Genomic DNA, 26,616 nt, shown 5'->3' on the forward strand with positions numbered 1-26,616 from the left:
CATTGTCCTGTAAGTAATGGGGTTTTTGTACCAATCATTGTATTGTATGCAAAGGGGCTGCTGTACCAATCACTGTATTGTATTGTATATAATGGGGCTGCTGTACCAATCATTGTGCTGTATGTCATGGGGCTGCTGCACCAATCATTGTCCTGTAAGTAATGGGGTTTTTGTACCAATCATTGTATTGTATGCAAAGGGGCTGCTGTACCAATCACTGTATTGTATTGTATATAATGGGGCTGCTGTACCAATCATTGTGCTGTATGTAATGGGGCTGCTGCACCAATCATTGTCCTGTAAGTAATGGGGTTTTTGTACCAATCATTGTGTTGTATGCAAAGGGGCTGCTGTACCAATCACTGTATTGTATTGTATATAATGGGGCTGCTGTACCAATCATTGTGCTGTATGTCATGGGGCTGCTGCACCAATCATTGTCCTGTAAGTAATGGGGTTTTTGTACCAATCATTGTATTGTATGCAAAGGGGCTGCTGTACCAATCACTGTATTGTATTGTATATAATGGGGCTGCTGTACCAATCATTGTGCTGTATGTCATGGGGCTGCTGCACCAATCATTGTCCTGTAAGTAATGGGGTTTTTGTACCAATCATTGTATTGTATGCAAAGGGGCTGCTGTACCAATCACTGTATTGTATTGTATGTAATGGGGCTGCTACACCAATCGTTGTCCTGTATGTAATGAGGCTGTTGCACCAGTGTGCTGTACGTAATGAGGCTGCTGCACCAATCATTGTATTGTATTGTATGTAATGGGACTGCTACACCAATCGTTGTCCTGTATGTAATGAGGCTAATGCACTGATCAGTGTGCTGTATGTAATGGGGCTGCTGTACCAATCGTTGTCCTGTATGTAATGGGGCTGCTGTACCAATTGCTGTATTTTATAGAATGTGGTTGTTGCACCTATTGTTGTGCTGTATGTAATGGGGTTGCTGCACCAGTCTTTGTGGTGTATGTAATGTGGGTATTCACCTTCGTTGCTTCTTCAGATATATGTCTGAAATTATTAAACTAAATAATTCTTTATCAACTCCTGTTATACCCCAATAATCTCTTCCCTTTTTCTTGACACTATTCATCTCTCATATCTCTCTTTGTCCTACCTTTCAGCCATGTAACAGTCCGTTTGATTGCTTTCTTCTTATCCTCAAGCTCTGCAGTTTTTTTCACAACCACCTATGAAGTACCGAGTCAAAGGCTTTGGAGAAGCTGAGACTGACAATGTCCATTAACACTCCCCTGTCAAGTTCTTCAGCAGTCGTAAAACAGAGTCAGATTCAGCTAGCAACTTCCTTCCATCCATGAACCTATTTATTGTCCTAGAGATTGATGTTTTCTCAGAAAAACATCCAATCTTTCCTTTAGGGGTCTCTCCTTGAGTTCCTTCACTGCTACTACTGGACTATCAGGCCTGCATTTTTCATATTCCAGCCCCCACCATAAACACGTGCGCGCACACACACACACACACACACACACACACACACAAACACACCTATACCTCTCAACTTCTTTGCAAAAGAATTCTGAATAAAGCTGATAATGGGGAGTCAAAGACCCAAAAACATGGACAATTTTTAAATACTATTCTAATTTGGTTAAAAGTTATTAGAGCAAAAGGTTTTGTATCAGAATGCTCTTTTTTGAAAAATAAGTACAAAACCGTAATGTCTGACATTATTTACTGAATATAATCCTCAATGCTTTACGAGAAAATAAAAAAAATTACAACGGATGGGACAAAAATATAATGCAAAATTAGGGATTTTTTGCAAAATCATAGACACTTGAGAAATATACTTCCACAGTTTCTGCCTTCCAGTCTCCAGGCACTTTTTAACATACCCTTGTAAAGAATCTTGGTCATAAGCAGAACATGTTACACAAACTCAAGTCATGACAAAAGGATACTTTTACAGAGAAAATGTACTTTACCCATTCAAGATGCAAAAATACTGGCTTGAATATGAAAAACAGTTATCACACAACTAAGAATTTAAAACAAGTAATCTCCTTGGTATCCCCAAAGTCTCAAAACAACCCCCTAAAGTGTAGTGGGTCTAAAAACAAAACAGTGTAAGAAACTTTTCTGTGTGGAAGATTTTCAGTCCATATATTTCTAGTTAATCACTGTATATTAATCAGATCAGACAATAGTAGTAGAAGTAGCGAACGTAAACTCGTCAAGTCAAAAAGTAATAATAGAAAATATATATAATTCTACAGCATTACTAAGTATTCAAAAGTAATCCAAGCAAGGCAGGCAGTCTGTTTCCAGTCGAAAAATCCTTTATTAAGTACACAGACAAGCGATCCAAGTAAAACAAAAATAGAGTAATAATTTCCTCACAAGCTTTCTAAATATATATATATATATATATATATATATATATATATATATATATATATATGCTTTTTATCAGGCATGGGAGTGGTTTATTGTGCTGTAAAACGAAGTGTTATTGGTACACATGTTAAATTCACATACCTTCCCCCATCAGTGTGACATTCGAGCTGGTCCTGCCCTACCTAGTAGCTGTCATAATAATATATAGCCCTAATGTACTTTAATGGTACATCTTATTTAACCAAATTATTAAGTCTGTGATTTTATACAAGGCAGTATACTACATGGCTGGAAATATATCAACCTTAGTTCATTTTGCGATCAAAAATTATATATAAATATATACATATACATTTTGCATGTAAAAATCAGTTTCTATTTTCATAACCTATTGTTAACAAAGATCGCTTTCGTCCTTCTAGACTTCTTCAGGTCTGTGTACAAGAACCCTAAAAACCTATATAATTGTATAATTAGTTAGTATTGTTATTACCATCATTTTGAATTAAGTGGAAAAAAGAGAACCAGAAAAAAGTAAAAAAAATATATATATGTATGATGATGGAAACAAAATATACACTTACATTTCAAATGATTTAAAATGGTATTTAAAACCAATTTGTAGAAAAAAAATAAAATAAAATACACTTAGTCATGTAAACAATGTGGCAATTTTCTAAGTTCCAGTGCACTTTTAATTGAACAGTAGTAGTTTAGTCCAGGCTTTCTAAAAGAGTTCAGCTGTAATTGCCACATGAGTTCCTGTTTCTCCAGAATATTCGGGATGTCTCCTTCAAGAACGCCCATGTCTATGCGATCCAGGATCTGGAACTTAAAACCTGTGTGTCTTTTATGAAGAGAAAGGTGTTTGGCTAGTGCATTATTTTTACATCCAGAGCGGATTTCTGACAGATGACATGAAATCCTTCGCTTGTGTTTATTTACAGTCTTGCCCACATAGAATGCATCACATTCATTTCACTGTGCCCTGTAAATTACTTTTTTAGTGTTACAGTCACCCCCTGCACTGGTTTTAATGATCTTCTTTAAATAAGGGCAATAAAAACTATCACCTTGCTGTATAAATATACAAAATTTACAATTAGTTTTACATCTTTTAGTGCTTTTCTCACATGGTCTAGGTTTAAATTCAACAAAACTTCTAATATTCCTGGCCTTCCTATAAACAAATGATGGGGCTTCACCTAAGATGTTAATCAGAAAAGGGTTTCCTGTGACAAAGTACCAGTTTTCTTCAATAATATTTTTGATACTGTGATAATCCAAAGTGTATGCCAGGATGCAGCTATTTTTGCATTTGTTATTCTCTGTGGGATTACTTAACATTTTTCTACTGGGGAGGTTGAGTGAAGGTGCTTCAGTCCTTTTCAGTTCTATAATGGGTTCCAGGATGTTTTTTAACATCTGACTTTCATAGCCTCTCACTAGAAAATCATTCTCTAAGTTGTTCAGGTTTCTCAAAAATGGTTCCATCTCTGTGGTGATTTGAGCTAATCTATAGCCTTGGGACTTCATTACATTATACTTGTTTTTTGTAGGATGTAGACTTTTACTGTGGAGTAATAAGTTAACCCTCATTGGTTTTCTGAATAGATCAGTGGTGATTCTGTTATTGTCGATGTCCTTGGAAATCTGCATATCTAAGAAAGTGGTTGAAGTACAGCTATGGGAAGAGGTAAACTTCAGGAAGGGGGTTGTTAAGTGATAAAATCTCCAAGCTGCAAGGTGTCACCTTCCCACACAATAAAGACATTGTCAATAAAACGTAAATAGCATGTGATATGCTGCATGTAGTCTGTGTTGTTTAACACAAAGTCCTTCTCCCATTTGCCCAGGGCTATGTTAGCTATGTTGGGAGCCATGGCAGCCCCCATTGCTATACCAGTTTTTTGTTTGTAGTGTTTGCCATTGAAAGTAAAGAAATTGAAGTCCAGTACAAGATTAATGAGCTTGCTTAACTTTTGCAGTTGTGCCTGTGTACCCTGATTATGTTTCTTAAAAGACTTCATAGCTGCTGTTATACAGTAATTGTGAGGGAGCACTGTGTACAAGGATTCCACATCAATAGTTACCAAAATACTGTCAGCTTCCACTGTAATGTTTTTTATTTTCTTCAGAAAATCCATTGAATCTCTTATGTATGACTTATTCTTTTCTGCTAGAGGTTTCAGCAAGTAATCAAGGTAAATGGCTGTGGCTTCAGTAAGGGAACCTCCACTTGCTACCACCGGTCTATAAGGTGGGTCTTCTCTGTTCTTGTGTGGCTTTGGTATTCCAAAAAAGTAAGGTAAATGTGGGCATGGGCTCCATAAATAATTATAAAGATTTTCAGTGATAATTTTTTCTTCCCATAATGTGGTGAGATTAGTGTTCTGTAAATCATATGCTCTTTTTATGTCATCCATGGTAAATAACTCATAAAATTTGTTATCCCCCAGCATGTTCTCTATCTTTTGGTTGTAGCTAGTGGTATCAGTCACAAGTATACCTCCTCCCTTGTCTGCCTTCATTACACGCCTGGATTTATCATTGCCTAGCTCAAGCAATACTTTTCTTTCTCCCTGTGTTAAGTTATAAAGTTTTTTCTTTGGAGGTTTTTTAAGCAGTTTCCTGATATCCATCTCACATTTCACTTCGAAAGCAGCTAGTGTTTGATGTAGTGGTGGACAATAGCTGCTAGGCCTTTTTATAGTTTCATCAATAGGCTTATTTTCATTGTCATTACTTTTGCCATGAAACTGTACTCTTAAGTTGAGCTTCCTCACAAACATTTTAAGGTCTATCAGTACTTGAGCAACCTCACTCCTGCAGCTTGGTACAAAAGTAAGTCCTTTGGACAACACACTTTTTTCCTCTTCAGTCAGTGCTTTAACAGAGTGGTTCCAGATAAGTGGAGCACCTGTTATTGTGGTACCTGTTGTTGTTGTTATTGTACCTGTTATTGTGGCTGTTTTCTCTGTCTGAGCCTGGGACCTGGGTAGTAGTCGGGATTGTCCAGGTTCATAGGTTCATAGGTTCATACTAGGCTATCTGCCCTGGGGCAATTATAAGCCTAGCCCGATTCTGTATGGCTTACGCCACCCCTTGATTTGAGTATACTGTGCCCTTTTTAAGGTTTAGTTTACTGTGCATCTGTCTAATAGTGACACAGGAGTAATCCCTGGGACAAACCTATGATCCCCCATCCACTTATCGAGATTCTTCTTGAAGAGATTCAGTGAGGTGCTCTGCCTCACATGAACTGGAATTCTATTCCAGAGCGAAGGGAGCCTCTGGGTTATGAACCTGTCCCTCCAGCAAGTTCTATTTATTTCTGTGCTGAGGTTCAAGTCCCTCGAGCGTGTGGCTCTAAGGGATTTAGACTTACTGAGGTGGAGCATGTCCATTAATTCTGGATTTGACATAGCTTTGTATGTCAGGCATAGATCGCCTCGAAGTAGGCGGTATGCAACTGAGTAGAGCTGGAGTTTTTTTAACCAAGCAGCATATGGCATCTGTTTGAGACCCTTGATCCTCTTGGTGAGATACTTTTGGGGTCTTTCTAATTGCTGCAAGTGTCGGGTAAGGTACATCCCAAAAGGGGCATTGTATTCTATGATGGGCCTGATGAGGGATGAATAAAGGGCACGATTACCTCTCTTGATCTAGATGTGAAACCCTTCGTGATGAGGTGGGCTATGTAGAAGGTCTTTCTAACCACTTTGGCAATGTGGTTTTCAAAGGAGAGATTGCTATCAACTTGGGTCCCCAGGTCCCTAATAACTTTCTCTATACTTAATGGGTTTCCGCCTATGTGGTAATTTGTGGGCACATTGTTTTTGTCAAAGGGTATGACTATACATTTTTTGGCATTTAGCTTTAAACCATGGCGCTGGCACCAGTTATCTGTCTCTGTGAGACCTTTTTGAAGGATGTTTGTGTCAGCTGGAGAGTTGATTATGGCGCCCAGTTTGCAGTCGTCTGAGAACTTGGTGAGCCATAGTCCTCCCACGTTTGCCTGTACCTCGGAAAAGTATATACCGAACAAGAGTGGTCCCAGGACAGAACCCTGTGGGACACCACTTGTGACCGGTTTCGAGTCTAACATGGCTCCAGCAACTCTCACTCTGTGGGTTCTGTCTTTGAGCCAGTTTGCAGCCCATCTTGTGACATAGGGGTTTATATTTAAGCTGGATAGCTTATCTATGATGCCCGAGTGGGGTATTGTGTCAAATGCCTTTGCAAGGTCCAGATAGGCTGTGTGGACTACCTTCCCTTCATCTATGGCTTTGGTGACTGTTTCAAAGAAGTCAACCAGGTTCAAAAGGCAGGATCTGCCCTTGACAAAGCCGAACTGGGTAGGATCTAGTGTCTGTAGGTCCCCAATGTCTTTGTTTATGAGTTCCATGATGATCCTCTCCATAGCCTTGCAGAATAAGCTAGTCAGGCTTATGGGGCGATAGTTTCCAGGGACCGTAGATGCTCCACCTTTGTGGAGTGGGACCACTGTTGCTGTACTCCATTCTGTGGGCACATATCCTGTAGTGAGGCTGAGATTGTATAGCTGTTTTATTTGAGGGATTAGTTCCTCTTGTAGTTCATGTAGGTTGCAACCTGGGACACCATCTGGTCCCATGGAAGCAGTGTTTTTTGCTTTGGAGAGGGCAGCCTTCACCTGAGCATCTGAGATGTTTGGGAGACAGCCCTCTGCCGGGATAGATACTTGCTCTTTTGGGGGGGAGGGGGTGGAGAAGTTTGCACTGAACCTGTCTGCCAGGATATTGGCGATGTCTGTGGGTTCAGTGTATTTTTTGTCATTTAGAATCAACTCAGAACAAGTCTGGGAGTTGCATCCCAGATTTCTAACATAACTGAAAAATGCCTTATGATTATCTTTGGTGTCCTGTGCAATTTTTCTCTCGAAGCTGGCCTTGGAGGATTTTATGAGGGATCGTAATTTTTTGCTAGTACTGATCAGAGGTGCCTTCTCTATTAGGGATTTTGCTCTATCATGTAGTAGCTTCCTCCTTCTGTTTTACAGTTTATTTATGGCAGGGGTCCACCACACTGGACGCCTGCCTTTGGATGATTGGGTCTTGGTTTTGTTTGGGATAGCATGATCCATGCATTCCTGGAGATGTCCGTAGAATGCATTTATATAGGATTCTGCAGTTTGGGCTGTAGTTTTCACTGGCCCTGGGGTACAGTATTGTATTTCCCATTGCATGGGAGTACAGTATTGTATTTCCCTCACGCCTGTCCACTGTTTTGTTCTCCTGTCTCCCTGGGAGTTTGTGGATAGAGTATAAAACCTCTGGAATTCCTCCTCTGTTTTCTGGAATCTCGGTGGGTTGTAGTAGTATTCCTCGCTGTGGCTGTGGTATGGGGGGATCTGGTAAGAGGGACAAGCTCTGGGGCTCTGGTGGTGGTCAAGAATTTAAATACCTATAGTATCCATTTAGGATAAAAGTACTGAAAAAAACATGCTTTTATCAATGTAATTAGGATAGGACAATGAAGTACTCCTAACAATACAGCACTCTGTTAAACTGCAACAGCATAGACATAAGTAGGGCAGCGAGAAGTTGTTGGCTACCCTAGAAGCAAGCTCTTAGGGGGTACAATCAGTAGGTTCTGACTGCATGGGAGTACAGTGCCGACACTGCCTAATGACGTTGCGAATTAATGGCTGAAACACTGAAGTGCTTAGTGTCTGGTGATTTAAGTGTACAAATTCAGAGTAGAACACACCTATACTTTTTTTTGGCTCCTCAAGTTTGAGATGAGGGAGTGGCAGTTCAGGGGAACTATACAGGGTACCAGAAGACCTACTTTCTGTGTGACAGTATAAGAGAAAATAGAAATGGAAATCAATTATGGTCGCACAGTGGCACAGCAGTTAACACTGCTGCCTCACAGTACTTCAGTTGCCAGTTCCATTGCTGGCTGGGGTGTGTTCTGTGCAGTCTGAACAGCCCTCCTGTGTCTGCAAGAGCTTTCACTACATGCTCTGGTTTGTTACCATGTCAAATACATGCATAGGTGAATTTACATCAAACTACCCATAACTATGCATGCCATGTGTGGTTGAGTGTATATGTATGTCTAGCTGTAAACTAGCATCCTGTGTGGGATTACTTTCTCTGCCTTATACCTACCGACTGCTGGGATAGAGTCTGGTACCCCCATGTCCCTGAACTGGATAAAGTGGGTAATGAGAGAATGAATGAATGAATGAATGAATGAATAAGGTATACATTGCTTGCTTGAACTTTTATCTCAGTGTCTGTGCCAGTGGCAAGTGTCTGATTAGCTCTGTCATACTGGAATTGCTGGAAAGAGAAGTCAGATCAAGCAATCTATAAGCAGACTTCCTGTTTTGGTAGAGGATGCCTTAGGTCTGTCTTGCTGCAATGCTAACCCAAGGTAGAGGTGTGGGTCTAAAGCAGTTTGTAAAGGTCAGCTATGTCTGTATGTTAGAGTATCAGAATGGTGCAGTCTAGGGATGCATAGGATTGTGCATATTTAAGCCTCATTCACAGCATTGTGTAAATACTGCCCAAGGTGTGGTGTTGGACAGGTGAAATCCCAAGTTCTTCAGGGTGTTATGGTGACCCTCCCATACACACTGTCAAGTAAGACTATGCCATATATGACTGGGGTAGTGACAGTATCGTAGGTAGTTCAGAGATGGTGCAGCAGTACTGCAATTAAAAAAAGAAACAGTGCATTCAACTGAATCCAAACAAGGATCTATTTCATGTGGCCTTGTGTGGAATGTAGTCAGGTGCTTGCCCTAAATGACAAGAAGTTACAACTGATGTACTGAACTACATAGTTTTGATCTGCTTAATATTAGAAGCTTAAACAGCATAATGTCAGAGCTTCAGGCTTACCTCACCCTTGGAAACATTCATATATGTGTAATTACTGAAACCTAGTCTCAGGACAATTATATCACTCCTGCCTTACTATTGTATGCCACATACCGCATTCTCAGGATGTGTAGAAACTCTGGGCACACCTATATTAATTTGGCAGCCACCATCATAGGGGCAGATGTTCCATGATAGCAACATAATTTTTAGAGATCTTACTGTATCTCAGAAGATGGCCTATTACATCAATGCCCTTGTAAGCTACTCTCCTTCCTGTTCCTCCTCACTTGTTTCTACCTACCAGGAAAAGATTGGTCATGTATTTGTTTCCTTCACACTCAACACAAGTCTCCCTATCCATTAAAACCCCACAATACTTTGTGATTTTTCTAAAGCCAACTTATTAGTACTTGACTATCAGACTGTGGCAGGGCTAGCCATCCAGAGGTGTGAACCTTGGCTCTAGACAGTTGTCACTGTTGGGGTGTCATCCCGACCCATGTGCAAAAATGGGAAAAGGGGTAGTGAGTGAAGGGATGGATGGATGAACTTATTAATACTTGTGGATATCCTGGACAACTACAGTTGACAAACTCCACCAAGCAAATCCATTCATGATGTGACCCCTTGTCTCAGAATACTTTTCAAAGTTCTACATTTCTATAAATAGATGGCCATTCCCATCTGCCACAACAGCAGTAATAAATTCAAATGTAGGCCAGTATGGTGGAACATCCATATAAAACAACTCTATAAGAAAAAGGTAAGTACTCTTTATTAAAAAAAAAAATCACTTCCCAAACACTATGAAAGCAAGTAAAAAAATGAAGCAGGATGCTCTGGTGTAAATTAAAGATTGCAAAGCCAGTTATAAACATAGAACTGCCTCAGGTATTAAAGACAAATACAAGGCCTTCTTTGAGTATATTAGGAAGCTCCTTAGTAAGACCCAGGTCTGCTCTGAATTTATTAAAAAAGGTGTATCATGGCCTGACCCAGAAACTACAGTCGATATCCTCCTGCCTGATAAATGTAGCACCAAATTCACAACTTCCACACACCCCACTTCTTCCATAATTTCTCATGTTTGTACTAACTGTAATCATCCTTGTCTGAGTGTCTTCTGTTCTTTCCTAAACTATTAGCTCTGTTAGTCATGACAATATATTCTGGGGCGATATTTTTACCCAGTGCCTGGCAAACATCACACCTCTCACAGCTCAATATGACCCTATTCAATTCTCGAATGATGGGACTGTCCCCAAAAATATGAGGGTGAAAGCCATCCAGAGGGGTCACCATTTAGACAGTCATGAGGGTTATTTATGTCGTTTATGGCATCCCAGCTATAATGACGTTTCTATGATTCCTAACCCTCCAGTAGCCGATGTGAAACACACATAACCACTAAGGTCAATACACCTTTCCCTATGCAATCCATGCTCCCACTGGCTTTTACAATGAAGATTAGCATCATACAAAAGATTGGTAATCCACAGTGTAGCATATGCTTGTCCCCACGGCTGAGCATATGCTACACTGTGGAGCATATGCTTGTCCTCCAGGCCACACATTCCACCCTTTCTGTCAAAGACTTGCCACTGCATGCAGGTGGATCTGCTCATCTCCCTCCACCAAGGATGGGCATGTCCATCTTCTCTTCCAGCTCTGTCAGCCCACACCACAATGTCAAACTTGGTTTGGCACAGCCAAAGTTAAATTTTTCTACACCACCAGAACTATTGCTCCCTACAAATTCCAAGTTGTCTGCTTGTAATCATTGGACACCATGTAGCCAAACCTCTCTTAAATCTATAAAACCTTGGTCTCTCAACAAGTTATTTACCTAAAACACTGAGTACAGACATAGTTTTCTCCCTCCAAAAGGGCACCCAAGAACAGATCACAGTAATTATAGGCCTATTAGTCTCACTAGCAGCACCTCTAAAACTGAAGGATGCATTACCACTCATGACAGAGGTGATTTCCAGACCAACAAATCCAGTATCTGTCTGCCTGGGATGACTTGATTGACAAACCACGATGCTCTGCCAGAGATGGCCTGTACCTGTCACCCTTGGGATTCCGGATAATGGCTAAGGCTCTTGTCATCCCTATAGTGCCTTTTTTAGGCAAGATTCAAATGACAAATTCACCACCTTAACAGGTACAAGCAAGCAAAATCTGAGGGTAATGCTACTCAATGCTAGAAGTCTAAACCTCAAAATGCACTCACTCAAGGCACTCTTTAAAATGGAGAACATTGACATCTGTACAGTGACAGAGACCTGGCTCAAGGCTCCAGAGAGCACCCCTGCATTACCAGCCTTTAATTCATACCACACCTTTCGGCCACCTAACTTGGACCGAAGCACTAACGGCAGAGGCATGTCCATATTCATTAAGGATATCCACACCTCCAGGCTAGTTGCTCAGCATAATGCATCTGAGATTATCCAAGTGCAACTAACTCTGGGCAAGACCGCAATGCAAATTGTAGCTTGCTACAGATCCCCCACCATGCCCCAGAATTCCCATTCCTCATTTCTTGATACACTGGAAAATATTTAGGGTACAACCTAATACCCTAATAATGGGTGATTTCAACTACCCCACCATTAACTGGGAAAACTACTCCTGTACCAACTCTTGTGCTCAACGTTTTCTGGAATTCATAAATTCCAATGCCTTGGATCTCCACATCCCCACCAGGGGCAGTAATATCCTATCATTACCAACATGGGCAAACAGTGTTCCACACCAGAGGTCAATTCCTCATTGGTCAGATCCGACCACAAGCAAATCACCCTAGACATCCACATCCCAGCTCCACCCCCTTTTAGGGAAACCACCGTAAAAAAATTTCTCCACAGCCAACTTCACACTTCTTAAGACAGAAGTGGCAAACTTCACGACTGACGAACAATAGAGATACGACTGCTGAATCCTATACAATTACACTTTATAAGTACTTAACACGAGTACATGGATCATGCAATCCCTAACAGAACCAAGATGCTATCCTCCAAAAAAAGGAAGCCAATCTGGTGGTCCGCTGCTATAAACAAACTCTACAACAGAATAAAGAAACTGTTGCAAAAAAGAGTAAAATCCCATGATTGGAGGAACTCCGTGGTCAGCCTCAGTAAGAAGCTGAGATCTCTCATAAAATCCTCCAAAGTTAGTTACAAAAACAAAATCACCACTGATTCTAAAGACAACCACAAAGTATTCTATAGCTATGTCAAGAATCTCAATGGCAACACTCAGACCTGCTCTGAGGTACAGCATAATGGTACTAAATATACAAAAACAACTGATATTGCCAACATCCTGGCAGATAGGTTCAGTGCTAACTTTACCCCTCTCTCATCCCCTAAAGGGCCCATCTCTATACCAGAAGAATGCAAAGTACCTGTAATCATGGCTGCACAGGTAAAAAATACACTCTCCAAAGCCAAGAACACAGCATCCATGGGACCGGACATCCAGGCTGCATTCTACATGAACTACAGAACGAACTGGCACCACACCTAAGTACCATGTTCAATCATAGCCTCACCTCAGGCTTTGTGCCCACTGAATGGTGCACAGCAACAGTTATCCCACTCCACAAAGGGGGAGCCACCACGGACCCTGGGAACAACTGCCCCATTAGCCTGATGAGCCTGGTCTGCAAGGCTATGGAGCGTATCATCATGGAACCTATAAACAATGACACTGGTAATCTCCAAACTTTGTACCCTATCCAGTTCGGGTTTGTAAAAGGCAGATCATGTCTCCTAAACCTGATAGACTTCTTTGAAGTGGTCACCAAAGCTGTAGATGAGGGTACGGTGGTACACACAGCCTATCTAGATCTCGCTAAGGCTTTTGACACCATCCCCCACTCTGGAATTATAGACAAACTCACTAAACTAGGTATAAATCCCTACGTCACAAGATAGGTTGTCAACTGGCACACTGACTGAACCCACACTGTGAAAGTAGCAGACTCTAAATCCAACTTCAGACCAGTGACAAGTGGAGTACCACAGGGTTCAGTCCTAGGTCCTCTCCTGTTTGGTATTTACTTCTCTGAAGTACAGGCTAACACAGAAGGTCTTTGGCTAACAAAGTTCGCAGATGACTGCAAACTAGGAGCCATAATCAAATCTCCTAACGATGTGGACATCCTACAAAAGGGCCTCACTGAGACAGATGCCTGGTGTCAAAGCCATGGCCTCAAGCTCAATGCCAAAAAGTGCATTGTCATCCCTTTTGGTAAAAACTCTGTACCCATGAACTACCACATAGGAGGTAGTCTACTTAACACTGAAAATGTGATACGAGACCTTGGGACACAGGTGGACAGTAGTCTCTCCTTTGATAATCACATCGCCACAGTAGTCAGGAAATCCTTCTACATGGCACACCACATCACAAAAGGTTTCTCATCCAGGAAAAAAGAGGTCATTGTTCCCCTCTACTCAACACTCATTAGACCCATTATAGAGTACAATGCCCCTTTTAGTATGTACCTCACAAGACATCTACAACAACTGGAAAGGCCACAGAAATACCTCACAAAGAGGATTACCGGCCTCAAACAGATGCCCTATGCAGACAGTCTAAAAAACACCAGCTTTACTCTGTCGCATATCGTCTACTCAAAGACGATCTCTGCCTAACATACAAAGCTATGTCAAACCCAGAGCTGTTGGACATGCTCCACATAAAGAAATCACAATCCCTCCGAGCTACACACTCTAGGGACCTAAACCTTGTCATCACAATAAACAGAACATGCTGGAGGGATAGATTCCTGTCTCAGAGACTTCCCCTACTCTGGAACAAACTACCTATCTAAATCAAACAAAGCTCCTCATTAGCACTCGTCAAGAAATATCTTGATGATTAGATGGGAGATAGGAAATTTACCCCGGGGAACACTTCTGTGGCTCTGCTTGACAGGGGCACAGGAAAATTATTTTCTTGGGTGGCAAAAGCCAGGGTACCGTTTGGCTAGGATTATACAGGCCCCAGGGTGAATAGCCTAGTACCTACCAATGAACAAACCAGTCAATATGAATTTCCTAAGGGTACATCACTCTTACTCAACTTGCTCAATTTTTTGACCAGATAAAAGAAACTTTAGATGTGGGCAAGATTTCCAATGCTGTTTATCTCAACCTTTCTGAAGTATATGACACCATTCTCCATGCAGGTATCATAAGCAAACTCTCTAGTCTCAGTGTTAACCCTTATGCTGTCCACCGACCAATCTCACATATTCCAAGTAGGGGGTATCTCCTCCATATGTAGAAACACTGATGGCAGTATCCCACTGGGTTTAGTCTTGTGTCTTCTTCCTGTTTGGCACTTGGGCATCTATAGATAACCCAAATTAACCGATGACTGCAAAGTGGGTGTCACTGTCAACTCACACTATGATATCCTAATTCTACAGTAAAGCCTAGATCAGGCCTACACCTCATGTGTTAATCAGGGGCTCACCCTAACTGCTAAGAAATATAGCACAGTTAGCTTCAGTGAGACCCATGTCTTTTCTTCATAATATCAACTGCGTTCTTCTTAGACCATCTTTACTAATGTACGTCCACTGCCAATGACCTTTCTTTCAACCACATCTCAGAACTGCTAAGAAAGTCACTCTACCTTGTACAGCTTATCCATTGTGGTATCTCTCCTAGATCTATGGACATTTGTACCCCTTTACCTTCAGTAGATCCATAATAGAAAACAGTGCCCCTTTTGGATTGGGTCTACATTAGATATTCGAATGTTTAAAAGTTCGAATCACTAAAGAATGAACTTTAGGGATCGAACTTTTAAAAGTTCGAATATACATAACAATTAAAAAAAACTAAATAAAAAAAGAAAAACTAAAGGGTGTAAACAGGGGGGCAAGCCCCCTGCACCCCCCACACCCCCCGCTACATAAATATACCAACTCCAAGATTGCGCTATGGTGTAGGAAATGGTAAATTTTCCATTTCTGCACTGTAGCACACTTAAACCCTTTACTTTTTCTTTTTTTTTTAAATACTGTTTTTGTAGCTATTTGAACTTTTAAAAGTTTGATCACTAAAGTTCGTTCTTTAGTGATTCGAACTTTTAAACATTCGAATATCTAATATAGACCCTTTTGGATTGCACCTCTCTAAGTACCTTATACAACTTGAAAGATTCAAATAACTTATGGCAAAGTAAGCCAAGGCTTAAGCCACTTAGCCCACGTTAACAGACTAAAATCAATATTCCTTTACTCAGTTCCAGGTTCCTGAGAGGAAGTCTTTGCCTTGTACTGCATGCTATGAAAGACCCCTTAGTTACTTTTCAACACATTTCATCTTCATCAATCAAACAGCTCAACTAATATCTCACTACAAGGATATAAACTTCCACTGTAAGATCAACAATACTAGCTGGTACAGCCAGACCCATGATATAGAGGGATACAGCCCTGACTACATTGCAGGAGACCCAAGATTGAATAATGGCTTGGGTGCCTCTATGATCTGGTTGGGGAAGGATGTGAGTGAGTGACCACTGCCAGCCCATCCATGCTGGTGGGGGGGGGGGCAAGATGGCTCTGGTTCTGCACATGGGCATGCTTCCCTTTACAGAGCAGGAAAAAGCAGAACATGTATGACCCAACACAAGGGGGGATGCACTGCCATGGGAGAGTGTATGCCACCTATGTTCCCCTTTATACTCAATAAAACTGCATAAAAACATTTCTTGGAGCCACTGCCATACAATTAGTGTCACTAAGCTGCACCTGTGCATGCAACGTCTGCTAATCCTGACCAAGAATTATCTAGCTGCAATCATGCAAATTTTTCATATCTCACTGCCCATGGAATTTAGCCAACTACAGAAAGTTTAGCTATACTATACCTCTTAGAGGAATGTCTCTCCTTATTAGAGGCCCTTTGATGGGCTGGTTCAGTTCCTTGTTAACGGCCACAAATGCAGTGTGAGATGAGATAATACCAGCTTGGAGACTAACGGCAGTAACCTTTTTCTTTACCACATCTGAGTTTTCATGATGTTCCTCCTCTAGTTCTTTAATCATGCTTTTAGCTGCCAGGTGATGAACTGTCAGCCTACAAGAAAATGGCTTTCATTAAGTGTCTTGATGTGTGGATTCCAAAAGAAGTTTGCAACACCATCACCTGTACATGTAATCTGCAGTGTGGGATTATTCTGTCTCAAGACAGTTGCACACAATATGGATACAACATTCATGCATGTGTGATTCATGGCACATCTAATTTTTATGACAGGATACTTGATATTACTTCTTATCAATACCAGTGCGAGGTACATGTGGCCATCATGTTCAGCTGTATTGATACTATGTTGAACCATTTACTTTTGGTGTACCAATAAATTAAAAATAACATACCACAAAAAGTAATCCACAACACCAATAGTAAGTTTTTACTAATTCAAAGGTAGAGGTGCTCTTAGTGATAACTACAGTTTCATGAGCACATTGTTGTCCTAAAATATACTTGCATTTTACTCTTTCATTATTACAGATGTGTACCAACTGAAAGTATATGAAATATCACCTGCAGCTGTGGACCCTTGAGACTTCAGCTGTAAGTGATCTTTTCTTTGTCCATCCTTTCCACTGCTGACCTGAGCCCCATGCCCCATCTGCACAAGGTCTGCCAGCTATTCCCCCCAGCTTGCATTCTGGGGCTAGTCACAGATCCTTAGGCATCTGGGGCTCAGCATGTCTGCACATCCTTCTGGGGGGGTGGATTATTTGAGCTACCCATTCCCCCCTTGTTGTAACATGGTTCATTCTGGTGTGAGTGTACAATATGAGAACATGGCATATCATTCTGTCTCCACAGCAGCTCAGCCAGGCCTACCACTTCCACCCTCCTGATCATACCTCCTCTAGCAATGTCCCTGGCCTACACTAGGGGTTATCACAAATAGATGCTTACGAACCTGGGATGGGCATGCCCATCCCTCCCTGCAGCTCCGTCAGTCACCTGGGACACTAATCGAATCCAGGTAACCAGAGTTGTAGTCAGGGTTTGAACCCCCTACACCACTGGAGTGGCACATAGTTGTAGGCAGGGTTGCCAGACGTCCATATTTGGGTGGGACTGTCCCGAGATCAGCAGCCTGATCCCGAGTCCCGCCCTGCCGGTTTAAATCCCGCCAGCCTCCGCTTTGTTTGTTTTTTTTTTTGTTTTTTTTGATTGTCCCATATACCTGGCATACGGGCCAATCAAAAATTGCTAAACATGGAGCTTCTTGTGTTCCACATTAAACACGGAGCTACTTGTGTTGAATGCAGAACTGCAATGCATTAAACACGAGAAGCTCCGTGTTTAGTGCAGAGCTAGTGAGTGAGCTCAGTTCTTTATGTGGAACTTTGTTCCGCATTAAAGACCTTTTTTTTTTTGTCCCTACCAGGGGGGCTGGAAATCTGGCAACCCTGGTTGTAGGTGACCTTAATCTTCCAGCAGTAAACTGGGATAGTAAAGAGAAACAGAGACTGCAGAAGATCTAGTGAAATTCATATCTGAACAGAAAAGGAGCCACAGAAGAAAACAAATATGCACGAATAGGTCCTCACAAAACAAAAAAAAAAAAAAAAAGACATACAGCAAGCTAAACTGATCACATCACACTGTAGTTTACAAACAGTCCTTGGGCAGAAGGGGTATGGGCAACGGAAGCAGATATGGTCACCTTTGAACTGGCACTAACACCAGAACTCATAAAGGGTGAAATTAGGCTAAAAAAACTTCACCAAGGAAAACTACACCCTCCTAGATGAAGGTATAAATGCATTCCACGCCCCACCCAAGCTGAAAGTGGTAACTACACCAAAGCTTACATTGAAGCCCTGTACAATCACTTGCACAAGTTTATAAACTTGGCCATACCAGAAAGAATCAAAGCCAGAGCCCCAAGTAAAAACAAGCTGCCATGGTGGACATCCAGCATCAACAAATTTTACAATAAATGCAAATAGTTGCTGTCCACAAAAACAAAAGCAAGGCCCCAGCTATGGAAAAGCACCCTCTCAAGCCTCAACATGGTAATAAGACAACATGTCAAATCCTCCATGGGTTCCTTTTGAATGAAACTTAGCATGTACAACCAAGAATATCCATAAGGCATTTTACAGCTACATACATAACCTAAAGGGTAGGTCCCAAGCATGTGCAGAACTAGTGGCCAATGGTATCACACACAATGACTGCACAGAGATAGCAAACCTGCTAGTGGATAGGGTTGGTAAAAATGTCACTCCCTTATTCCCTCCTAACTTGCAACAAACCTTCCCCAAACCTCACCCCCCCACCCTACATATCTGAAAAGCAGGTCCTCAAAGCCTTGCCCAAGGCAAAAAACTCAGTCTCTGTGGGACCAGGCAACATGCCAGGATGTCTTCTAAACACTCTAAAACATGAACTAGCATCACCAATAAGTACCTTTTTAAATCATAGCCTAACCACAGGCTTTGTTCCTATGGAATGAAGAACAGCAACAGTTATTACCCTCCACAAAGGTGGCCTAGCAACAGACCTGGGGAATTACACACCCATAAGCCCGACGAGCTTCACATGTAAGGCCATGGAACGCATCATTATGGACCTCATTAATAAAGACATAGGTGACCTCCAAACCCTGGATCCTACTCAATTCGGCTTCATGAAGGGCAGATCCTGCCTGTTAAATCTGGTGGATTTCTTTGAAAATGTGACCAAGGCCATTCATGATGGCAAATCAGTGCACACAGCATACCTTGACCTGGCAAAGGCTTTCAACACAATCCCACATACAGGCATTACTGATAAACTCAGAAAACTGAATGTAAACCCCTTCATTTTAAGATGGGTTGCCAACTGGCTCACAAACCAGACACACATACTATCAAAGTGGGTGACTCCACATCGACCAGTAGACCTGCTACCAGAGGGGTGTTACAGAGGTCAGTGCTGGGCCCCATTGTTTGGTATATACTTCTCACAAGTTCAGGTCAAAACTAAGGGGTTGTGACTGACCAAGTTTGCAGATGACTGCAAATAAGGTGCAATCATTGAATCCCCAAATGATGTCAGTATACTCCAGGAGGGTCTCACACGACCACTGATTGATGTATTAGTCACAGTCTCAAACTGAATGCAAAGAAATGCATCATCATTCGCTTTGGCACACACAATGTCCCCTCACACTATGAAATCAGCAACAATACCCTAAGTACCCATGAAGTGATAAGGAACCTGGGATCACAAGTTGACTGTGACCTTAAGTTCGACCACCATGTGTCTACTGTAGTAAGGAATGTTTTCTACGTAGCACACTTGATTAATAAAGGCATCACCATGACAGCAAAATAAGTTATAACCCTCCCTATACTCAGCACATATCCAGCTCATAATTGAGTATAATGTGCCATTTGGCATGTACCATACTAAGCACCTGCAGCAATTAGACAGACCTCAGACATTTCTAACTAAAAGGATCAAGGGGCTCCAGCATGTGCCTTACACAGACAGACTAAAGTCTCTGTTTCTATACTCTGTATCATATAGACTTCTTAGGGGAGACTTATGCCTGGCCTTCAGATCAATACAAAACCCAGACTTACTGAACTTCCTACATATCCATAAATCAAACGGGACGAAGGCTACCCATTTCAGGGATATAAATATGGCCTGAGACTTAAATAGGACATGCTGGAGGGACAGATTTCTCTGTCAGTGACTGCCGCTTTTTTGGAACAGGCTACCAATTTATGTGAAATAGAGCACCTCTATGACACTGTTTAAGAGGAAACTAGATGAGTGGATGAGGCACCGTATATTCTTACAGGGGATAAAGCCTACACTCCTCCTGAATATGGGCAGTCATCACTAAATGCAATCTTGGGTATTGACTAGCATTTCTATGGTATTGCAAAGGGATGAAACGGTTAGGCTTAAAATGACGTCCGGGTTGATAGCCTAGTTATCTCCTATGATCCTATGATTAAAACAGGGTATATTTCCACCTGCTGAGACCTTAATGACAAGTAACAAAACATGACTGGATAAAGTAAGGGTGCATTAAGGAAGCCATGAGCAAGAGAGCTCTTTAGACAGCAATAAGTAGGGTAACAATACAGTCAATGTAGCAATGTAGGGAATAAAATGGGCAAGAAAGTTAATGGAAGGGGAGATGGGCATGCTGACAATACATCCCTAAGTGTTGACTCAGTTGTTCAAGATATGGGAGCTAATGAGGACAGGTACCTAATTTTTGACTAGCAGGAGTCTATTGTTGTAAGAAAGTTCTTCTATATTGCAGAGCTTATAAACAAAGGGACTGTGTCTAGATCTAGGGATGTCAACTCAGCCCTCATTAGGCCAATCACTCAATATAATGCCCCCTTTGGCATGTTTCTGTCCAGGCACAAACAACAACTGGAATACCCACAGAGATACCCTACTATAAGGATGCAAGGCCTAAACAACATGTCCTACTGGACCAACTCAAAGCCCTGTCACTGTAATCGGTATCCTACAGACTGCTAAGAGAAACCTGTGTCTGGCATACAAGGCATTCTCCAATCCATTACTGATGGATTTACTGCACATCAGCAAGTCAAACAGCATCAGAAATACTTGGTCTAGGGATCTAAACCTCTTCTACAACATCAACAGAATAATTTGGAGGGACAGGTATATTTTACAGAGGATACTGCTACTGTGGAACAGACTCTCCACTCACATAAAACATAGCGCATTCTTGTCCATTTTCAAACAGGACTTAGATCTATAGATGGGAGACAGAAAATTTACCCTCAGGATTGCCCCCAGTACTACTAATAGACAGAGGCAGCTCCTAAATGCTTTATCCCATGCATGCGTCCTCTAAAATTATCTATGGTATGATCCCAGTTATTCTCATTAGGGGTAATATATAATTATCGACCATGGAATGGGTAACTCCAATCTATGACCAAATGGAACAGGCTATTTCAAGCACAAACAGGAAATTGCTTAAGCTTAAAATGACATGCAAGGCCTGCTAGCCTACTACTTAACTGTGAACCTATATAGGGGCCAAGAGAAAAGTGGTTTACAATTGACCAGGAAATGAGTGGCTAAGGTCATTTGCCCAGTCAAAACATAAGCAGAAATGTAGCAAGGTAGAAGAGTAAATAATGACCATAAAACAGGTTCAAGTTCAATGTTGTTTTCCACGCATGTTAACAATAAAACTGGATGAAATAAAAGATACAACAGTTAATAAAGGAATAATAAAACCGATGATATCATAAGGGTGCAAGTCTAAATTAGTTAAAATAGGATAATAACATTAAAACAATTAATTATCGATGCCAAGAAACAAATCAAGACAGGATGAATGGACAGATAAAGGTGCATAGAAGCTAAATGTAATGACATCAGAGAGGTCATATTACATGCTAATTCAAATAAATGTATTATTTATTTGTCGGTCTTTGTTGACTGGGAAAGTCACACTTGTCAGAGGTTTGAGAAATATTTTAAAGCGTTAAAGCATAAAGCATTGTTTCAACCACTGGTGAGGAGGTTCCAAAAGTAGCGGTGGATGACAAAATGCTTGAATGCCATAGGACTCCAAGCAAGCCATGGGAACCTTGAATCCCATGAAAGATGGGAACCTTCAGCCTTGCAAAAGATAAGCATAAGTGCTTGGCTAGGCAGTAGATGACCAAGAGCTGGATTTGGATCATGTAGGGCTAAATAAATCAGCAGAAAAGACTTTAAAGATGACAGATGATTGAACTTGCAAAATAAGAGTGATATAACAGCAATAATGAATACCAGCAAATAACCATGCTGCTGAGTTTTGGGAAGTGGCAGTCATTCCAACTCACAGGTTGCAAATCCCAGGAATAGAGAGCATTGCAGTAATCAAGCTAAGAAGAGACTAAAGTATTCACCACAACTACCAGGTCCTTAAGTGTAAAACAATGCTTAATGTGAAAAATATTTTGAAGAGTTTTTCACAATAGATGACACCTGGTCCCCAAGAATCATTAGTCTGTCATTGAAAATTGCACCAATATTTTTTGCCTTCCTTACAAAAGTCAACCTATAAACTATTGTAAATTTTAACAGGGTCAATGGTTAGACCGTGAGAGTACCTCAGGGTGGCATGGACAGCTATGCCTATGGCTGCCCATGTCTTCAGCTGCACATGACAATTTATTGTTTCATGTTGGATTGATTCCAGATCATTGTTTAGTGAATCCATAACAGTCAGCATGCCCTGAGAGAAAGAGAGGCAGAGCTGAGTGCCATCAGCATAGCAATAGCATTGAAGTTCTCTCTATTTAAGAAGATCTCCAAGCAGAAGCACATATATGAAGAACAAAAATGAGGCAAAAATAAAACCCCATGGAACTTCAAATGTGACTGGTTAAACTGATGAACAGTTATCCCTGACACAACATGCTAGGTATCACAGATATAAGGTAAGACCTTTAATTGGACCACTTTCTTGAGCTTTTAGTCTAGCAGGAGCCCCTCATTGGGAGTTACTAATGTTAGATATAGTGCTTAAATATCTTTGTGTGGATAGAAAGGTAAGTACATAATTTCTTTCTTATTAATATATCCTCTGTTATGCTTACTGAAGAACAGACTGAACTTTTGAATAAAGGTCTTTCTTTTATTCCTGCCAGGAGGGCAAATCATGGTGAAATGCTTAAAGATTTGAGATTGTTAGGCAGAAATTTATTGCTGAAAGATTTGTTTGCACCTAATGATGATGTAAATAATGACGACTTGATTAAATACAAAAGACCTAGCACCTTCATACCGAATTTGCACCTGCCATATAAACTTTTGTAAACATTTGTGAAACTGATTTTAGACATTTATTTGCACAAGGGACAAAATCTGGTTTCAATAACATGACTTTGGATGAAAATAGGGTATTGAATGAGCTGAAATGTATGCATTCATTGGAAATTAAACAAGCTGATAAGGGAGGGGGTATTGTTTTATTAGATAAAAAATTATATTTGAAGCAGATGAACATCTTGTTACAGGACCCCAACACCTATCAGTGTATTTCCAAGAGTGTCCTTTTTGATATTTGATTTGCTGATGACAGGTCTGATTGACGAGCATTTATTTAGATTTTTTAACAATGAGACTCCACTAGTTCCGAGGATATATGGCCTATCTAAGATACATAAGGATGATAAGGTACCACCAATGAGACCCATAGTGTCCGGTGCAGGTTGGTGCACCAAACCACTGTCCATATATATGGAAGGCCAGTTACATAAATTGCTTGAAGACTGCCATACGATTCTCAAAGACACCAAGACTTTCCTTGAAAGACTGAAAAACAGAATGACAAAAATTGATAGTGACTATATGTTTGTGTCTATGAACACTGAGTCTCTTTTTACATCCATTCCAAATGTGTGGGGCATAGATAAAGTGAGATAATTTTTGACTTTGAATAGATGCTTTGATGATAAGATTTTACTTATTTGTAGTTTGATAGAGATCATATTAGAGAACAATGTCTTTGTTTTTGAAAATCAATTTTATCTTCAAAAGACTAGCGTGGCTATGGGCATGGCATGTGCCAACAGTTACACCAATCTGGCTTTGGTATCATGGAAACCGTGTTCTCTTTTATCGGAAAGCAATGAGTTTTTTGGCAACATCTTGTGGCATGTTCGTTTCGTTGATATTTTTTTGTTGTGGAAAGGTTATAGCTATGAACTAGAAAGGTTCGTTAGTTATATGCATAATACGACTGACTTCTTGAAGTTCACTTATCAATTTTCCACCAGTGAACTTAATTTTTTAGACGTGACTGTCAAGAAATCAGATTTGAATCTGTTGCAGAGTAGTATCTTCAGAAAACCAACTCGAAAGAATGCCTTACTACACAAAAAGAGTATACACCCAAGACACATACCTAGAAATGTGTTGAAAGGACATATATATATATATATATATATATATATATATAGGGTGCTTAGGTTACACAACAATGATAAAGAAGCACATATGGCACTTGATGCTGTCCAACAAGAGTTGTTAGCTAGGGGCTATTCGAAGAAAGAGATTACTGCCACTATAGATGAAGCTTGGGCACAGAGAGGTGATAGGTGCAAACCATACCTGAGCAATATGGCATATACCTCTGAATCCATCCCTATTACTAATGATTCTAGAGTTGTCTTTCAATACTCAAGTGATATCAATGAATATGTCTCTATTATTTAAAAAACATTGGAGCAGTTTACAGGAAGTACCGGGACTGATAGACAAGATTGGCAATGCTCCTTCTTTTTCTTTTAGGAATAATAAATGTTTGAAACAACATCTCTGCAACAAAACAAGTGCAAATAGACCAACTGCCTTCACGCACACTGGTACTTTTCCTTGCAGATGATGTTTGGCATGCGGTTACATTTATACGAGTACAGTATATACACACCCCACACGACATTTTACTATTAGGAACACTTGTTATGCTGACCGTCGTAGTACTAATGTAGTTCATTTTTCTTTCTGTCATATTTGCCATGCATATTATGTGAGTAAAACGAATAGGATGCTTAAAGACAGGATCTTACAGCATAGGAGAGATATTAATAATAACAAAGAAAATAGTGCCCTAGCCAACCATGTGAGACAGACAGATCATACACACACATTCAAATTCTTAGTCATTCAAGCCATACACCCCAATATACAGGGGGAGACATTGAGAACCAGACTGAAAGCGCAGAGCAGAGATGGATCCTTTTATTTAATGCTGAGAGACCTCCAGGATTGAATGGGACGACATCTTTAGAACCCCTTTTAAAGGCACGCCATCTCAAGCATTAGAATATAAATACTTTCTAATCCTTTATCAGTTTTAATTATGCATTTTATTACATTGTTTTAGTGATGGGAGTTATTTGTTTAAGTTATGTTTTTAATTGCTGTTATTTATATTAGCTATTTATATTTGTGCATATATATCTTTAAGTGTTTGATTAATTTTGAGTGGCGAAATATCAGCTGATTAGCCTCATATGGTATTTAAACTGTTTTCTACTGCATTTTAACTGTCTGATGGGGCGATATTGATAATCGCGAAAGCACTCACATTTTTCTTTTTGTTTTTATGAAATAAATGCTGCTGGTTAGTGGAAGATTGGTGCAGTTTATTTTTTTATTATTACCCTTTTTCTGCACCCTTCTGTACCCTGAGCCGTTTTTTGTTATTTTTTTTACTTTAAAAAAAATATACTGCTTGAATACTTAGTATGATGAGACCTCAGACACAGACAAAGACAAAATGTGTGTGTGTGTGTGGGGGGGGGCTGCATCTGTGTGTAAACCTGAAGCTTTAGATATCCAGGTTATGACCTGCAATAAAGCTAAAAGTCTTCAATGCATGTTACATTACAGTCTCTAATGTAGTTTTTCACACATTTCACACACAAAGACACACACACACACACAAACACACACACACACACACACACACACACACACACACACACACACACACACAGCGTTTGTCTTTGAGATGTACATATCAAACAAAACATCAAGGGGCACAACCCAGATAGGGGACATTTGAGGCTACCCATCCACTTATCTAGGTTTACCTTGACTGATGCAAGACGGCTAATAGGTGAATTCTGAAAAGAAGCATGTTCCAGGAAGGAGAACAGCAATTAAAAACTGATCAGTCTTATTTCCATCTCACAAAGGTTATGGATAGTGAAGGTCTTGAATTCAGGTCAGAATTATTCTCAAGACAAGAAGCCATGCTGCAATCTTTTAGTGTGAATTCTAAAAGATTGCAGCATGGCTTCTTGTCTTGAGAGTAATTCTGACCTGGCAAGTTCTGAAAATGGGTCAGTGACAAGGGGAACCAGGCTGAAAATATAGCATCTGGATTTCAGTAAGATATAGGACATCACACGCCTTTCAGGAAGTTTGTGGGAAATTAAAGGGCAGGGATAGGGGAGCCCTATTAATGAGAAGAAACCAGAGAGAAGGTAGCAATTTGATGGAGTGGAACTGTGAAGTACAAAGCCAGAGATCAGAGAGATGCCACAGATTAAGTGGTGAGAGTCTGGTTCTGTGCTCAGCATATGTACCAGACTTTTATAAGGACTAAAGAATAGAGCAATATTCTGCTAACCACACAAAGGCTGTATTGCCATTAATGATGGGGATAGAAGGGAGACTTCAGCATGACCTACTGAGGTTTGCAGAGTGCACTGATGTGAATGGTTGAGGTTAAATGCTCAATCAAAGGTGAAAAATCTACCAAAACAGCAGAGGCCTCCAAAGCAGACACCCAAACA

At 40.6% G+C, this 26,616-nt stretch overlaps 1 protein-coding gene across 1 annotated transcript in view; it reads right to left on the reverse strand.

The window, feature by feature from the left end:
* Positions 1 to 26,616, reverse strand: part of LOC122790548 — a 253,233-nt gene that overhangs the window by 120,442 nt on the left and 106,175 nt on the right. The window contains exons 4-5 of the mRNA XM_044058096.1: positions 16,153 to 16,366; positions 1,133 to 1,205 (exon numbers count right to left, since the gene is read on the reverse strand). Of these exons, the coding sequence (XP_043914031.1) occupies positions 1,133 to 1,205; positions 16,153 to 16,366 (287 nt within the window). The remainder of the gene's footprint in view (positions 1 to 1,132; positions 1,206 to 16,152; positions 16,367 to 26,616) is intronic.

Source organism: Protopterus annectens, chromosome 16.part0 (assembly GCF_019279795.1).
Source record: "Protopterus annectens isolate FY-2018-M chromosome 16.part0, PAN1.0, whole genome shotgun sequence".
Taxonomy (NCBI): domain Eukaryota; kingdom Metazoa; phylum Chordata; order Ceratodontiformes; family Protopteridae; genus Protopterus; species Protopterus annectens.